This window comes from Odontesthes bonariensis, chromosome 12 (assembly GCF_027942865.1).
Source record: "Odontesthes bonariensis isolate fOdoBon6 chromosome 12, fOdoBon6.hap1, whole genome shotgun sequence".
NCBI lineage: Eukaryota > Metazoa > Chordata > Actinopteri > Atheriniformes > Atherinopsidae > Odontesthes > Odontesthes bonariensis.
Genome location: NC_134517.1, coordinates 30,666,126 through 30,684,127, shown reverse-complemented (window position 1 = coordinate 30,684,127; position 18,002 = coordinate 30,666,126). Strand labels below are relative to the sequence as shown.

At 40.6% G+C, this 18,002-nt stretch overlaps 5 protein-coding genes across 5 annotated transcripts; all 5 read right to left on the bottom strand.

Moving 5' to 3' along the window:
• Window positions 1–235: 235 nt before the first annotated feature.
• On the bottom strand, window positions 236–1,168 carry LOC142396010 (olfactory receptor 4B1-like). Its single transcript, XM_075478557.1, has one exon. The coding sequence runs from the start codon at window positions 1,166–1,168 to the stop codon at window positions 236–238; it is 933 nt and encodes a 310-aa protein (XP_075334672.1).
• Window positions 1,169–2,102: 934 nt separating this feature from the next.
• Window positions 2,103–3,029, bottom strand: LOC142396225 (olfactory receptor 4N5-like). Its single transcript, XM_075478777.1, has one exon. It carries the CDS (start codon window positions 3,027–3,029, stop codon window positions 2,103–2,105), a length of 927 nt encoding a protein of 308 aa, XP_075334892.1.
• Window positions 3,030–7,572: 4,543 nt separating this feature from the next.
• On the bottom strand, window positions 7,573–8,499 carry LOC142396009 (olfactory receptor 4B13-like). The gene has a single exon (XM_075478556.1). The coding sequence runs from the start codon at window positions 8,497–8,499 to the stop codon at window positions 7,573–7,575; it is 927 nt and encodes a 308-aa protein (XP_075334671.1).
• A 2,368-nt stretch (window positions 8,500–10,867) lies between these two features.
• On the bottom strand, window positions 10,868–12,698 carry LOC142396008 (uncharacterized). The gene is made up of 3 exons (XM_075478555.1): window positions 12,688–12,698; window positions 11,765–11,921; window positions 10,868–11,563 (listed from the first exon to the last, which is right to left on the bottom strand). The coding sequence occupies exons 1-3, from the start codon at window positions 12,696–12,698 to the stop codon at window positions 10,868–10,870; spliced, it is 864 nt and encodes a 287-aa protein (XP_075334670.1).
• Window positions 12,699–16,975: 4,277 nt separating this feature from the next.
• LOC142396007 (olfactory receptor 6N2-like) lies at window positions 16,976–17,896 on the bottom strand. Its single transcript, XM_075478554.1, has one exon. It carries the CDS (start codon window positions 17,894–17,896, stop codon window positions 16,976–16,978), a length of 921 nt encoding a protein of 306 aa, XP_075334669.1.
• Window positions 17,897–18,002: the final 106 nt, after the last annotated feature.

Genomic DNA, 18,002 nt, shown 5'->3' with positions numbered 1-18,002 from the left:
AGTCTGCTTTTGAGTCCTTGATCTGCTACACACCCGTGATATTTAGATATCTAACTTGACTCTCAATTCTTCAAATCTGTCCTCATGCAGAAGCATCAGAACCTGCAACATTTAATGTCATGGCATTCAATTAAATCAGCTAAAGCAATTCATTTAGAGGTATTTCTACTATACCATTAAAGATATTACATCCACCTACAGAAACCCAGCAGTAGTCCACTGTTGTATTTTCACATCAAACAATGGCCACTTTGTTTCGACAGAACAACCGTTTTAGGTGTTTGGAAACTTGCTTCATCTTTAGCCCATATATCAGTGGATTAAAAAGAGGATTAAACATAATAATTTGTAGAGTTATTACAACATGTGCAGTTTGTGTAAAATCAGACTGCACTCGAACTAGAATGACATCAGAAGTAAACAGAGAAGATAAGTTGATTAAAACGAGCAGGTGAGGTAAGCAGGTCTGTATCGCCTTTTTCTTGACTTCTCCACAACTCCCATGGGCTATTACAAGTATCTTTGTGTATGTAAAAAGTATGAAAAGAATAGGAAAAAACCCAACATTAAATAGAATAATTACACCGTAAATATACATTATTACTGTTTTGCTGCAGTAAAGACTGTTAACTGAATTGTTGCAATAAACTCCTCGAAGGGTGAAGCTGCAGAGTTTGTTGTTGATAGTCAGAGCAAGTGCCCCTACGATGTGACACGCAGGCACAACCCAAGCTACAAACAACAAAATACTCACAGTAGATTTTCTCATGATGATTGGATACTGCAGAGGTTTACATATAGACACATACCTGTCATAGGCCATGGCTGCCAGCAGTAAAAATTCTGAACAAGTAAAAAAGTAAAATGCAAAAATCTGAAAGAGACAGGCTTGATAACATATGATCTGTTTTTCTGATAAAAAGTCAATCAAAAGCTTCGGGTAGATATTCGTGCTGAAAAGAACTGAGTTGATTAACAAAGCTGCGATAAAAATGTACATTGGCTGGTGGAGGTTTTTGTGAATAACAATGAGGCAAACAATTGTGCTATTAGATAAAATGATCAGAATGTAAGCTGCTAACATGACCAGAAAATACAGATATCTGTATCGTTGCACTTGGACGTGTCCACCAAGAATGATATATGTTGTATTCAATCTGGCATCCATTGTTAATTTAACGGATAAACTTGATATTTGAAAGTAAGTCTCAGTTCACAAGATTACTGAATTGAAGACCAATCAACCTACTCAGTGACGGGGACCAGGGTTTTTAAATGTGTTTGCTGTGTGTTTGTTTCAGAACTGAGATTAGTTGCTTTCATCATCATGTTTCTCTCAATGGATCTCATTAGCCTCCCCACTAAACATTTCATCATCTAACTCTGGAGGTCTGAACCCACTGCAAGGAGCATTTATGAATGTTTTAGTGGAACAAAAACTATATTCAAGCTCATCATTTTTGTTAGTGATTCATTGCAGGATCTCACCAACCAGGTGCTCTAGGGCGGTTCAGAACCTCGTAATGTACACAAGTCAGTTTACCTCGAAATGAGTCAGAAGCCAAACTGCTGCTAACATCTCAGGCTCAGTTTAGAGAAGCCTTGAGCAGGTTACCTGCTACATAGTGTGATTTCCATAGACAGTCAACATAAGTGTCTTAAATGTGGCTGAACCTAAAAACAGAAAGAAATAGAATATATTGTGACATGACAACTCATCGATAAGCAATTACGTCATCGGTGTATGCCCCAAGACTTCTGTCCCTTTCCTTTTATTTATAGATCAAAAGAATTAGGTGCCACAATTTTATTCAGCTAAAAAGTATGTTTAAAATATTCCAAAACAAATAATGAGAAGCAGATATATCAGACTTAAAAAGATTACATATGTATCATTACATGAAATATGACATTTTTATACATATTCTCAGGAAAAGATGTGCCTTACATTTGAACTAATTTGAAATGAAAAAAGTCACACAGCAAATAATCAGGAATTAAGCATTTTAAGAAATTATATGAAAATGTCTTTTTCTGTACTATAGTCATAGGAATGGAGAGCATTAGACATTTTTATTACAATACAATAGCTTACAAATGTTTTATTGAACCTTTACTTGGCAGAACAAGCTTCGCAAGTGTGTAGAAATTTCTTTCATCTTTAGTCCATATATGATTGGATTGCAGAGAGGATTAAATGTCACTATTTGTAAAATCATTACTAAACGGGCAATTTTTGGGAAACCAGATTCAACTCTTACTATAGCCATATCATAAAAAAGCAAGCAAGAGTAATTAATTAAAACCAGTAGGTGAGGTAAGCAGGTCTGTGTGGCTTTTTTTCTGACTTCTCCACAACTCCGATAAGCTATGGTCAGTATCTTTGCGTATGTGAAAAGTATGAAAAGCATAGGAAAAAGTGCAATATTGAATACTACAGCTACACCGTACAGAGATATTGCTACTGAGCTGAAACAGTAAAGTTTGGTAATTGAATTGTTGCAAAATATTCCCCTCAAGATAAACTTGCAGAGTTTCCTCTTAATGTTAAGACCAACTGCCACAGCAACATGACAAGCAGGCACAAGCCAAGCTAGAATCAGCAAAATACTCACAGTAGTTTTTCTCATGATGGTTGGATACTGCAGAGGTTTACATATAGACACATATCTGTCATAGGCCATGGCTGCCAACAGCAAGAACTCTGAACTGCTTAAGGAGTAATAAGCAAAAACCTGAAAGAGACAAGCCTGATAACATATGATCTGCTTTTCTGATAAAAAGTCAATCAAAAGCTTCGGGTAGATATTAGTGCTGAAAAGAACAGAGTTGATTAACAAAGCAGCGATGAAAATGTACATAGGCTCGTGGAGGTTTTTGTGAATAACAATGAGGAATACAATAGAAGCATTAAAACAAATGATTAGAATATAAGCTGTCAACATGATCAGAAAATAAAGATATCTATATCGCTGCAATTCTACATGTCCATCAAGAATTATATATGTCACATTCAATCTTACAGCCATCAAAATTATGAAAAACTAAATACAATATAACAAAATTGGTTCTTGAAATAGTCAAAAGTGATTTATGGCAATAAACCTTACTCAGATTATTTAAACAAATGCATGCTTGTTTTTTTTACACGATTCTGAAATGAACTTGGTGCATATTTGTCCTCACAACTCAGAGGATGAATAGTTTTTATCAGATGTGTCACCCTCCATGGACCTCATTAACTTTCCAACAAACATGTCATCATCATCATCATCATCATCATCAGACTCCAAGGGTGTTAACGTATACGTAAGACTCCTAATGACTGTTTCTGTGGGTCCCAAACTGGATTCAAGCTCATGAACATGGCGGTCGTCCAATAACCGGAAGGTTGGCGATTCGATTCCCACTCTCGCCACTCAAAAAAGATTGGTGGAACTGATAGCTGGAGGGGTGTCAGTCCACCTCCATGTCACGGCTGAGGTGCCCTTGAGCAAGGCACCATACCCCCCATGCTCCCCGGGCCCTTCATGGCTGCCCACCGCTCCAGGTTGGCATCTGTCTCTGAGTGTGTGACCCTGTGCATGTGCATGTGCATGTGTATGTCAACAGGTGCCAACCTGGATGGGTTAAAAGCGGAGGACAAATTTTGTGTGCATGCATGTATGCATGACCAATAAATCTAATCTTAATCTGAATCTTAACTAGTGTAGTCTGAGCATTTTCTTTTCTACGTACACCAGTTCAAATAAAGCAGTCATTTACAATACAGTGGCCATTGCTGTAACTCGGGCACACGCAACAACAGGAAACTGTGCAGAACTGAATGAACTGTGGTTTAAGTGAGGGCCAATGAGATGGGAGTTTGTGGTTGTAATGATGTCGGACTCAGTCGTGGTGTCATTATTCAGTTTTCCTCTATGACCTATCAGTCAGAGCTAGCTACTGACCCGCGTCCTTCACTTTGGCTGCAATCTTCTTTCATCCTCTGTTTCATAATCAACACTTTTTCTTTCAGCATGCATCTCATCAGCAGATTCAAAACGTTCATCAGAATGGGCAACTTCATAAGCTGTCTCCACAGGTGAATGAGCGAGCAGCAGGAAGTTAAATAGAATGCTTAGATTGTGGCGTCCAGTATTTACACGAGGTATCAAATTTAATGTTGCAGTATGACTGCCACTCTTCACTCATCTATTTGTAAATCTTTCAATTTCAGTATATTGGCAAAAACGCATGAGGTCTGTCACGTTGGGTGGTGATGAGTGCCGTGGAAATAGGACACGGATGCAGATATCCAGAATTCAATTCAATTCAATTCAATTCATTTTTATTTATATAGCGCCAAATACAACAAATGTCATCTCAAGGCACTTAGATGGTAAGTCCAATTCAAGCCAATTGGAATTCAATTAATTAATAAAACTTGATTTATTTCCAAAAAAAGTCAACACAAGGCGCGGCTGAGCCAGATTATAAAACTAAAAACTATGAAAAAAAAACAAAACTTGACTATGACTATGAAACACAAAAGAACAAACCTGGCTTGATAAACTTGACTTTAATAACGGTGACTAAGATGAGGGACCGTAACGGGTTGTATCATGGGTGACGGGGTAGAATCTGGCACTGGTACATGGGAAACCTGTAAACTAAATACTGAGGGAGTGATTGGTGAGTGAGTGCAGGTGTTGTGAGTGAAGGGGACGGCAGGGCAACAGAAACTATGGGATCGTGGCAAAACTAAAAACTAAACTGGAACTAAATATGTGACAAAAACTCCCCAGTTTCCACATTGCTCTTATAGGCTGTGTTCGAAACCGCATACTTCTCCTACTACTCCTACTAACTTTTTGAGCTAGTATGCCAGTTTTAGAAGGCGAGAAGTTCCCGGATGCATACTAGATTGGCCGAAATGTTGGGTATGCATCATGAGGTTACAACTCATACTCAAACTACCCAAGATGCAACGTAACGTGACGTCGCCGATCGTCATTTCCTGTCAAAACGGCAGTTTCAAGCTAGCTACAACGAGGGTAGGTTCACTTCCTGTTTTCAAAACAAAAGCACCAATTATATCGTAATGGCTTTCCCTATGATAAAAGGCAACGGGTATTTTATTTTGTGAAAATAACCGGAAGTGCGTTGCTCACTACGGCTAGCTTTAGTAGCGCCGAATTTGTCAGAACAAAATTGTAAATAGCCGGTATTTTGTCAGGTTTTCAACACCTTGGGGATCTAAACAACTACTTTCTCGCCTGAAAATGTTTCAAATGTTGCTAAAGTTTACAGAGTTTAGAGCTTAAGTGAAATCAGCTTCAGGATGGCTGATTTCGGCTCGGGCAGGAGCTAAATGCATTGTGGGTAAACGCTCTGCATACTGTCTGATCGATGAGTATGCAGTATGGAAGTATGTAGTATGCGATTTCGAACACAGCCATAGCCACTGTTTCGGACGTATTCAACAACAGAGAATGTTACTGGCTCATCTAAATGAGCAAGTGAACACCTGTCAAGACCCACTGCAGTTTCCTTATCATCCTGGTGTTGATGTTGGAAATATAATCATCTATTTGCTTTCAGCGAACCCACTCTCATCTGGACAAAGCAGCCACCATGGTGAGGAACAAGTTCTTCAATTTCTCCAGTGCCTTCAACGCAATTTAGCCTGTAATGTTATGTAAGAAGCTGCAGAAAATACAGGTGGATGCCTCCATAATCACCTAAATTATAGACTACATCACAAACAACAGTTGTGTGTCTAAGAGGATGGTCAGCAGCACAGGAGTCCCACAGGGGACTGTACTCTCACCGTTTTTCTTAACTCTGTGCCTCAGACTTCCAGTACAACCTCCAGAACTACTCATATGACTCTGAAGTTGCTAGGCAAGGACAAGAGGCTGGTCAGTCACTTTGTGGCATGGTGTTTGAACAATCACATCATCTTGAACACAAACAAAACAAAATGGATGGTTGTGGATTTTAAGAGACTGGGAATAAACAAACACTGTCTTCACCCTAGGTGAAGAGGTGGAACACAGATACACCAACATGTTGCATATCTTCTAAAAGTCTGTGGTGGAGAGTGCAAACTTTTTTGCAGCCATCTGTTAGAGATTAAGAGATTAAGATCAGATTTATTGTCATGCACATATACAGTATATACATACACAAAATTTGTCCTCTGCTTATAACCCATGCAGGTTGGCACCTGTTTAACACGCACACGCACATGCACAGGGTCACACACTCTTAGAGATAGGTGCCATACACTGGAGCAGTGGGCAGCCAATCACAGCGCCTGGGGAGCATGGGGGCACGGTGCCTTGCTTAAGGGCACCTCGGCCATGGCAAGGAGGTGGACAGACACCCCTCCAACTTCAAAACACTTTCCACTATTTTTTCCAAAGAATGTGCAAAAAAGTTGAAGTTAGGGATAAATACTGTATTGTTCAATTTTATTTAATCTAATGTAATTTATCTAATGTAATTTATTGGACTGATCTCCTTGTCCTGATATAAAAGGCCGACTTTATACGTGAAGTTAAACTCATCAGTTTCAATGAAATCTGCTCTACCTTTTGAGCAATTCAAATCACAGCTAAACAACAATCTCTTTTTCTTGAGCTTCCTTTCCTTTGTTATTTAAGCTGATTTTACTATTCGTTTGATCTCTGAAGCACTTTGGTCAAACTTCGTTGTTTTTAAGATGTCTCATACAAGTAAAGGTGACTTGACTTGACTTGAAAAATGACTTTGTTTCTTTTCTAATCTTTTTATTTCGAAAAAAATGCATGTGGGGAAAGTGGAGATGCTTGTGCTTATATAGTCTGTTGGTGGATGTTTTTTCCATTGAGGTGCTGAAAAACTATCAAACTTTTCGGGTACAGAAAATGGATGAATGAGAGAAAAAACTCACTAAATCAAAGATTCCATCAGAGTACAGAGTGAAAAAGTACATTTAATATAATTCATAGTAAATATATACCGACATAAATATTTATTTAACAGGATTACACATTCAATATACAGGGATATTATGTAAAACTGTTTTAGCATATCAAATCTAATTTTTCATTTAGCTTTTTTTGGTCTCAATAACATTTAGACAGGGCTACATATGATTTATGTAAAACAATATATATAGCAACATTAAGAATATTATAGTCTATCAATATTACGCGACTTGAAAAGTACATTCTAACATAATAATTCTGATATAAACATTTTCTTCAATTGAAATTTTTTTTTTCCATTCGATGTTTTATATAAACATTGAATGGTTTCTTATTTAACAGAAAAACAGAAAAGTACATTCTAACATAATAATTCTGATATGACTGTCTTAAACATTGAAGGGTTTCTTATTTAACAGAAATTATGCTGGGATGAAAAATGTCTTAATTGATTTCTACTCATCACACCTTTTCAGATAATTATCCCTCTTAAAATAACTCTAAATACCCACAACTATCCAATAGCTTTTTTTATGTCACCTTGTCATTATTCTTAAAACTTCCAATAAATAATAAAACTTCAAAAAATGTGAATTAAAACGTTGGTGTTCATAAATTACTTCACTTTATCTTGACAGAGCAACCTTTTGAGATGTTTAGCAATTTCTTTCATTTTTAGTCCATATACAATTGGATTGAAAAGAGGATGATAAGTTATAATTTGCAGAGTCATAACCAGTTGTGCAGTTTTGGGGAAATCAGATTCCACTCTTATCATAATGACATCATAAGTAAGTAAAAAAGAATAGTTGATCAAAACCAGCAGATGAGGTAAACAGGTCTGTGTAGCCTTATTCCTGACTTTAGTGCAGCTCTTATAAGCAACAAGGAGTATCTTTGTGTATGTAAACAGAATGAAAAGCATAGGAAAAAGTCCAATGTTTGTAAAAACAATTAGAGAAAAGACAGAAAATGTTCCTAAAGTCTGACAGAAAATACGACTAGTTGACCCATTGCAGAAAATAGATTTTGAAGTAAAACTGCAAATTTTTGTGTTAACATTCTGTATAACTGGAACAGCAACATGACAGGCAGGTACAACCCAAGCTAAGACCAGCAAAACTCTCACAGTTGTTTTTCTCATGATGGTTGTATACTGCAGAGGTTTACATATAGACACATATCTGTCATAAGACATGGCTGCCAACAGCAAGAACTCTGAGCAGCTTAAGGAGTAAAATGTAAAAACCTGAAAGAGACAGGCTTGAAAAGATATGATCTGCTTTTCTGATAAAAGGTCAATCAAAAGCTTCGGGTAGATATTAGTGCTGAAAAGAAGAGAGTTGATTAACAAAGCAGCAATGAAAATGTACATAGGCTCGTGGAGGTTTTTGTGAATAACAATGAGAAATACAATAGAAGAATTACAGCAAATGATTAGAATATAAGCTGTAAACATGATCAGAAAATAAAGATATCTATATCGCTGCACTTCTACATGTCCATCAAGAATTATATATGTCACATTCAATCTTACAGCCATCAAAATTAAATGCATGCTTGTTTTTTTTACCTGATTCTGAAATTAACTTAGTGCATGTTTGTCCTCACAACTCAGACGATGAATAGTTTTTATCAGATGTGTCACCCTCCATGGATCTCATTACCTTTCCAACAAACATGTCATCATCATCATCATCATCATCATCATCATCAAACTCTGGAGAAAGTTGAATCATGTGAGAAAGAAAGTTAATCGTCTTTCAATTTTAATATTTTACATTTCAGCACATAATAGAAATAATCTTGTCCTTCCAAGATCTTTAAAATTTGATAAGTACAACCTTAGATGAACTACAACAAAGGACGTAATTTAATTTATTCAATAAAAACTAAGCCAAAATGCAGAAGCAGTGTGTGAAAAGCTGTTAGAAGCATCTTTCTTAGCTTTCTTGCAATAATTATTTCTGTTTCCAGTCTCTCATATCATTGTGGAGGAATTTGGACCACTCTTCTTTCCAATGCTGCTTTATTTCATTGAGATTTGTAAGCAGTTTTTTATGTACAGCTCTTCCAAGGTCCTTTCACAGCATTGGGTTGAGGTCTTGACCTCGGTTAGACCATTACAATACCTGGATTATTTTCATTTTCAGGCCCTAATTTTATTTTTGTTGTACTTGGAATCAATGTCCTTTAGCTTTAGCTGTCAGGCAGATGGCCTCACATTTGACTCTGAAATACTGTGGTACATAGAAGAGTTCATGGTCAGCTCATTGCCTGCTGAAGAAGCCCAACTCATCAGCCTTCCACCACCATGCTTGATAGTTGGTATGTAGGTAGCATTTGTTCTGATATGTGTTGGGCATGTGCACGTGGTGCTCATCTGTACAAAGAATGTTGTTCAAGAAGTCTTGTAGCCTGCTCGGATACTTATTTTGCAAACCTATGTCATGCTACATGTTCTTTTTTCAGGAAACCCAAACAAACAAGCCTTATTTATTTATTTATTTTTTTAACCGTAATGTCTTGAACTTTTACATTTACGTTGAAAACTGATGCCTGTAGACTCTGAAATGAAGCTTTTTGTTTTGTGTTTTGCTTCTGAACATTGCATGGTCTGACCATGAGGGGAGCTTGTTTCGACATCCACCCCTGGAACATTGCCTCTGTATCGAAAGGAGTCAGTTGATGTGGTTCAAGCATCTGATTAGGATGCCTCCAGGTCGCCTCAGTTTGGAGGTTTACCAGGCACATCCTACTGGGAGGACGCCCCGAGGCAGACCCAGAACACGCTGAAGGGATTATATATCTCCTCTGACTCAGGAACGCCCTGGGATCACCCAGGAGGAGCTGGAAAGTGTCGCATATTAGGTCAATTGGTGGCATGAAATTGTCCCTAGGTGGCACTGGCATAGCCAGAAAGTAGACATTGGGTGTGCACCAGCAAACTCTTGGTGTGCCAAATTTATTTTCAACAGAGTGTTACTACGGTGCCCGACACGTGCAAACGCATTGCAAACGGCAAAACAAATCCAACAGTAAAATGCTGCAAGAGAAAAATGCGGCAATCACAAAAACGATCGGAGCACACGCGACACAAACGCCAAAACGCATGCAAGAGAGAAACGCTGCAAACTTTAAAATACATGTAAGAAAGAAATGCGCTGCGAACTTCAAAACACATGCAAGAGAGAAAAACACAACGGAAGTTCGCCAAGCCACTAGGGGGTTTCCACCTGTGTGGGATAGGCCCTGCCCAATAGGGGATTTAGTATGGGTGATTGACCATAGTAACGAAGGAGAAGAAAGTCAAAAGGTACGTTGTCTTTCATGTCTTTATGCCAAGTGTTTAAAAAAGACAAAGGACAACGTACCTTTATACTTTCTTCTCCTTCGTTACTCCTCTGATCTCCCAAAGTCGATCCCCTTTCCCAGAGGTCGAGGCCCCCTAGTGGCCTGGCGAACTTCCGTTGTGTTTTGAGTGAACTTGCAGCGTTTCTCTCTTGTATTGTTACACCTCCACAAACATTCAAAAGAATGTATATCTCGAATACAACATTAATAACACAAAACGTATCCACACGTTGTGTGCGTTCTTATCAGTAATAGTAAACAGTAGTTCACAGCAGGTCTAAACATTCACACATTACATTACGGTCATTTTTCAGACGCTTTTATCCAAAGCGGCTTACAATGAGTGTGTTCAACATCGGTAGGCAAAAGAACTTCAGGTCACAAGAAATTGTAAATGCATTTCCTTCCAAAACCAAACAGCTAAGAGCATAACTAGTGCTAGAGTAAGTGCGATAAGTTAGGTACCTAGACAAATGGGAAAAAGACCATTTAGAAAACAAAGATAATTTAGGGAACAAAAAAGTGCGTAGGAAGCTGGGACGAAACAGGTGATGTCTTTAAGAGGGCGGATCTGGGTAGTGTTTCCTGAAGAGATGGGTTTTCAGCCTGCGGCGAAAGATGGGCAGCAACTCAGCTGTCCTGACATCAGTCGGGAGATTGTTCCACCATTGGGGTGCCAGAACAGAGAAAAGCCGTGACCGTGTCGATCGTGCGCAGGGACGACTGAGTGACGGGGCAGCCAGCCACCTGGAGGCCGCAGAGCGAAGTGGTTGGGCGGGGGTGTAGGGTTTGACCATAGCCTGGAGGTATGAAGGAGCTGTTTCTTCCACTGCCCTGTAGGCCAGCACCAGAGTCTTAAACTGGATGTGAGCAGCTACAGGGAGCCAGTGTAGAGAGCGGAGAATGGGACTGGTGTGGGAGAACTTGGGGAGGTTGAACACCAGACGAGCAGCAGCTTTCTGAACCAGCTCCAGAGGTCTGATGGCAGAAGCCGGGGCGCCAGCTAGGAGGGAGTTGCAGTAGTCCAGGCGGGAGATGACAAGAGCCTGGATGAGCACCTGTGCTGCCTTGTCGGTGAGGTTCCTCGCAGTCCGAGTTGACGTCACCACGGAGTCATCCATGGTGATGGCCAGGTCTCGGTGCGGGTAGCCCTTCCCCAGGAGAAACACCAGCTCAGTCTTTTCCAGGTTGAGTTTGAAGTGGTGTGTTGACATCCACCCCGAGATGTCTGCCAGGCACGCAGCAATGTGTGCCTCCACTTGGGTGTCAGAAGGGGGAAAAGACAGAATCAGCTGGGTGTCGTCTGCATAGCAGTGGTAGGAAAAGTTATGGGAGTGGATGATAGAACCAAGAGATGATGTGTAGAGGGAGAAAAGAAGACGACCCAAGACCGAACCTTGCGGAACTCCAGTGGTGAGCCTACGTGGCTTCGACACAGACCCTCTCAGTGTTACCTGGTAGGAGCGACCTGTCAGGTAGGATGAAAACATGGAGAGTGCTGAACCAGAGACACCCATTCCCTCCAGGGTAGAGAGAAGGATGGGGTGGTTCACTGTGCCAAATGCTGCAGACAGGTCCAGGAGAATCAGGACAGAGGAGAGAGAGTTTGCTCTAGCAGTTTGGAGTGACTCAGTTACTGCTAGGAGGGCCGTCTCAGGTGAGTGGCCCACCTTGAACCCGGACTGGTGGGGGTCCAAGAGGTTGTTCTGGTGGAGGTAAGAGGACAGTTGATTAAAGATGGCACACGTTCAAGAGTTTTGGACTGGAAGGGTAGAAGGGATACTGGTCTGTAGTTCTTGATCTCTGAAGGGTCAAGAGTTGGTTTCTTTAGAAGGGGAGTGACTCTGGCAGTGTTGAAAGCAGAAGGAAAAGAGCCAGATGTGAAAGACGTGTTAATGAGGTGGGTCAGATAAGGAAGAAGATCAGGTGCAGCAGAATGAAGGAGAGGGGAAGGGACTGGGTCAAGGGAACATGTGGTGGGGCGGCTAGATGTTACAAGGTGAAGGACCTCATTTGCAGATAGGGGAGAGAATTGGGACAGAGAGGGAGGTGGAGAGCGAGAAGGTGGTAGAGAGGGAGGGGTGGGAGTGCAACAAGTGTGGTCGGTGTCACACACCGACGGTACGGACAGCGGAGAGGTGAGGGAAAGAAGATTGGATATCGTTAACCTTCTTGTCAAAGAAGTCGGCGAAATCGTCAGGGAGAAGGGAAGAGGGGGTGGGGGTTGGAGGAGGGACGAGAAAGTTTGAGTTTTTTGGGCTTGGAAGCAGAAGTTTGAATTTTGTTGCAGAAGAAGGCAGCTTTAGCAGCAGAGAGAGAGATGAGGAGAAAGTGGAAAGCAAAGACTGGAAAGCAAGAAGGTCCTCAGAGAGTTTACTTTTCCTCCATTTGCGCTCAGCCGCCCTCAAGCTCCGTCTCTCAGTACGCACTGAGTCCGACAACCAAGGGGCAGGCCTGGAGGTGAGGGGACAGAAATTGTCCAGAGAGGAGGACAGGGTGGAGAGAAGAAGATAAGTAGCAGTGTCAGGGGATAGAAGAGAAAAGGAGAAAAGGGGCAGAGAGAACAGAAGAGGAGAAGTCAGTGGAAGTAGTGGTCAGAGAGATGAAAAGGAGTGACAGAGAGGTTGGCGCTAGAACAGTGCCTGGTGAAGATAAGGTCCAGTATGTTGCCAGCCTTGTGGGTAGGAGGAGATGGGGAGAGAGCTAGGTCAAAGGAGGAGAGAAAAGAAACAAGAGGGTGAAGCTTCTCTGTCTGTATGTTGAAGTCACCAAGAAGGATGAGGCCGGAGCCATCATCAAGGAAGTGAGAGACAAAAGTGTCTAACTCCTCCAGGAAGTCCCCAGTAGGGCCTGCTGGGCGATAAACTACAGCAATGGTGAGCTTGACCGGGTGAGAGACAGTGACAGCATGAAATTCAAAGGAGGAGGGAGAGAATTGTGAGAATGAACAAAGAGAGTATTTCCAGTCGCTGGAAATGAGCAGGCCAGTACCACCGCCTTGCAGCTCTGGGAGTGTGAGAGAAAGAGTACAGGCCAGTACCACCGCCTTGCAGCTCTGGGAGTATGAGAGAAAGAGTACGCATCAGACAGAGCTGCGGGCGTGGCAGTGTTTTCTGGGGTGATCCAGGTTTCTGTTTGTCATGAGTCACTTGGTTGTGGTGTGTTCAGAGTTCTAGGCGGGGCAGAGCAGGCATCCAGGAAGTCCAGGTGGAGTCTGGCATGCTCCTGTCTGCACACCTGTTGTCCATCTGCCTCCATTACGGGCTGGCTTTTGAAGGAGCAGCAGAAGTTCCAGTCTCTGCCAGATTGTCTCACAGTTACCTGTGGTAATCAAGGCCCACTTTTGAGTTATTGGCACGCTGAGTGTAACTCTCAATAATTAACCTGCCGGCTTGTTTTTGTGGACTTCCAGTGTACTCAGTTACTCGCTTGCTGCTGCCGCCTACCTGCACGCCTGCCTGCCACACAACTAATCCTGATCAGTCACACCACAGCCTTGGACTACCCCATCCCTCAGTGCACTCCGTCTGGATCTCTCTGTAAGCCACTACATTTTAATTTGGATTTCCACAGAAGCCCTGAACCGCCTTTTGTTGACACTCTGTTTCTCCCCAGTGAGCACCTGAACCGGATACAACTCTCTTTGGACACACACACGCCAATCCTCTTAATAAACTTTTGATCTTCCCACTCAGTCCCTATCTGCATTTGGGTTCTTTTGTGTTTACTGCCCCTTTTCGGGCGTGACACTGTTAGAGCAAGAAAGTTAAGGGAGAGCATGGATGCATAGCCTGAGATAAACTCAGCCTTCTGCACAGCAGACTGGCAGTTCCAAAGCCCCCTGTCACCACTTGCTCAACACGAGTGGAGAGAGAAGGATGGATAAGTTTAGTGGGGTCCCGGCCTCTGGGTCTGACCCCGCATTTGAGTGGTTGCCGAGACCGAGAGGAAAGAACGGGAATGAAGCACATGGTTAGTCGAAAGATGGCACTTTACACTTACAGGTGCCGTCCAGAAGAAGATCGTCCTTGAAAAAGTCGGATGCCTTTGTTCTACAGCCCTCGTTTGAAGACTGACGCTTCCACGAACAGGAGTTACTTTGTATTGCGTCACTAATTGCTAATTGTTTGCCAGGAGTGTAGGCCCCTCCCACAGTTTAACAGGTAATTGGCCTTTCTTGGCTGAAACTAGTTTCAGCCGCCTCTTTGGGTACACCCTGGCACACCCGTGGCTACGCAATTGCTAGGTGGGATTGTGAGTGCCACTGGGGAGCTCGAGCCAGTTTATTTCTAGTGCCAGTCCCAAGCCCGGATAAATGGTGAGGGTTGCATCCGGCGGGAAACTCTCGATGATGCGAGATCAACTCACTGTGGCGACCACTGATAAAGGGAGAGGCAGAAAGAAGAAGAAGATGGCTAAAATGTAAAAGAAAACTGTAGCCCAGTAAGACCACATTCAAGTGACTTAAAGTTAACGTCTTTGACGTGACTGTAGCCCTAATTACATGTACAATGATTTCCAACATGAAAAGTTAGAGGAACTAAATCTGCGACTATAGGACAGTTTCATACACGTCCAACTGGGAAGAGGCTCCAACAGTTTCATGCCCCTATCTACATTTATCTTTTTCATTCCCAACAACAACAAAAAAAAGTCTTCAGTGCATAGCCTACTTTATCTTATCTTGTTAAATAAAGTGCATTTTAGCACATTTAAAAACAACTTTGCCCTCATATGCCATATTCATAATACTGATCTTATCATGTAAAATCTGATTCTGGCTCAGGGCTTAATCAGCTTACATTTATCTACTTCAGTTACATTAATAATTACTTAATGCTGGTGCACGTAGAGTAAGGAATCAGCACTGTGCTCTACCGCTAGATGGTCAAAGAAGCCCGGCCAAAAAACAGCATTCAGAACATTCGTGTTGATAATTGAGTATGCTCGTCTGCCTTCCTCTGTTCTCACGTCTCACTATCAGCAAATCCACATTTTCAGACACTGATTACAGCATATTAGCCTGCAGACACAAACACTTACAGTCACAGAATTGACATCACACTAACATAGCTTAAGGTAACTTCAAATGAAACAGCAAATTACACCTAAATTAAACAAGAACCATGTTATAGAAGCCTAATCGCAGATTAAATCATATTTAGTGACGGTACATGACACAAGTAAGTGAAGGTGAATGTGCAGCTGACAGTGCCAAGGCCAAATTCAAAGTTCAACATACAGCTAAAGGTGTTCTCCTCTGGCTTTTCACTGTTCAAAGTGATCTATTGCAACCTTTAGATTTAGCTGGCAAGCTTCACCAACTCCTCTATAGCTCTCTCTTCTGTACAACACAATTTCTTTCTTAGTTTCCATCTTAATAATTATTATAATAATAAATTGTATTTATATTGCACTTTATATCTAATAATATCAAAATGCTAAGAATCCCAGAGTGCTATATCAAAGCTATTTCAGCAGTGAGCTTTCTTAAAAAGGTGAGTTTTTAAAGGTTACGTTTAAAAGCCTCTACAGTCTGTGGGGCCCTCAGGTGGTCGGGGAGGGTGTTCCACAGCCTCAGAGCTGCAGAGGAAAAGGCCTGATTGCCCATAGTGCAGAGCTTGGTTCTGGGGGCTTGGAGGGTGTTCTTGGTTGCAGAACGGAGGTGCATGAGGAGGTCTGGAGGGTGAGTAGTTATTTTAGGTATTGGGAGGCATGTCCATGAATGCACTGGTGAGTGAGGAGGGAGAAAGTCTGCTGCAGGAGTGTTGCTGTGCAGTTCTTCATATATCTGTAACCACACATGTCTGTATTGTCCAAATGCAGTTGCATCAGTTCTATATATGGTAGTAATTATCATAAATACGACTACATGTACATGTACAATGAACTCCAACAGGGAAAGCCAGAAGCAGAATGTCTCTGTTTGTTGGGTGTTCTCCAATTGCTTTTCACTGTTAGAAGTCATCTATAACAACCTTTAGATTTAGCTGGCGGGCTTCACCAACTCCTTTATGGCCCCTCTTTTCTAAACACCACATTTTTATTAGATCTGCAGTTTCTCAGTTTCTACCTTAGAGTTTGCTGCTCTAATCATCCTCTGTATCAGCCGTATATGTGGTAGAAACTATCATAAAGTCTGTTGGCTTCTGTTGGAGTGGGAATATGTGCAGATAAAAAATGTGCACTGTTGACAATTTTTATTCAATTCCATAATAAAGTGCTCAATTCACATTAAAAAATTCTTTATACAGTTTATATAAGTTCATGGTCAATGTAACACATTTAAAATGTTCTTACACAAAAGAGAGTAAAATTGTTGGTATTCATCGTAAAATATTACACTAGAATAAAAAGAGACATCTCCACGAGATTTAAATATATAAATCTGCATTGAAATAAAATATATTGAAATACATTTAATTGAATATGAATCTCCACTGCGGAGTTGTTCAAATAAAAGAATCATTGATTTGTGTCAGTTTAGTTGAGCACATAAACAGTAAACAGTTTACCTCAATGTTAATTCTAACTTTAATGAGAAAAATTACAACAACATAAATGATTTTGCATATGAAGACATTTAAATTCTGATCGGGAGATTTATGACACTCGAGTAAGATACAGTGAAAATGAGTGAAACAAAACTGATTCCAGAAAAAGAGTTACATGCTGTTTCGAATAAACAACCTTTTTAAATGTTTGGATATTTCTTTCATTTTGAGCCCGTATATGAATGGATTAAACAAAGGGTGATACAGAACTGTTTGTAATGCCATTATGAAGCGTGCAGTTTTTGGAAAATCCGATTCCACTCGAGCTATAGTTACATCATATGTCATCAAACCAGTGAAGCTGATTAAAACCAATAGATGAGGTAAACAGGTCTCAAAAGCCTTTCTCCTAAATTCTTTACAACTTCGTTGAGATATTGTAAATATCTTTGTATATGTAAAAACTGTGAAGAGCATAGGAAGTAGTACAAGATTAATTAAACAAACAACTCCAAATGCAGTCAGTGCACTTGGTCTCGCACACTGAAGTGTGAAAAATGAATTATTGCAAAATATTCCTGTAAAATGAAAGCGACATAATTTAGTTTGAAAACTAAGTATTACCTGTACTGTGATATGACAAGCAGATAAAAACCATGACATAACCAGGAGAATACTCACAGTAGTTTTTCTCATGATAGTTGGATATCTCAGAGGTTTACATATTGACACATATCTATCATAGGCCATGGCTGCCAACAGTAAGAATTCTGAACCAGTAATTAAATAAAACATGAAATACTGGAAGAGGCAGGCAGAATATGATATGGTCTGTTTTTCAGATAAAAAGTCACTCATAAGCTTTGGATAAATAGTTGTGCTGTACATAACACCATTAAATAACAGAGCTGCAATGAAGATGTACATAGGCTCATGGAGGTTTTTGTGACGCCAGATCAGGTACACAATAGTAGAATTACTACAAATTATTAAAGTATATAATATAAATATAATGCAAAAATATAAATATCTGTATTTGTCAATTTCCACAAACCCACTTAAAGTTATGTCGGTAAAATTTAACTTATCCATCAATGTATGAATTTTTTTTGTTTTACTTAATAACAAATTAAGAACACAAACTCTGTGCAAATTAAAACTATGCAGTTATACCAAAATTCCTTCAGCACTGACAGTC

Bases quoted from the DNA above. Each gene is read 5' to 3' on its own strand.
- LOC142396010 (XM_075478557.1), bottom strand. From the start codon at position 1,168: ATGGATGCCAGATTGAATACAACATATATCATTCTTGGTGGACACGTC.
- LOC142396225 (XM_075478777.1), bottom strand. From the start codon at position 3,029: ATGGCTGTAAGATTGAATGTGACATATATAATTCTTGATGGACATGTA.
- LOC142396009 (XM_075478556.1), bottom strand. From the start codon at position 8,499: ATGGCTGTAAGATTGAATGTGACATATATAATTCTTGATGGACATGTA.
- LOC142396008 (XM_075478555.1), bottom strand. The intron at 11,564-11,764 runs GTAACACTGAGA...ACCCAAGTGGAG, and splicing joins TGACAGGTCGCTCCTACCAG to GCACACATTGCTGCGTGCCT.
- LOC142396007 (XM_075478554.1), bottom strand. From the start codon at position 17,896: ATGGATAAGTTAAATTTTACCGACATAACTTTAAGTGGGTTTGTGGAA.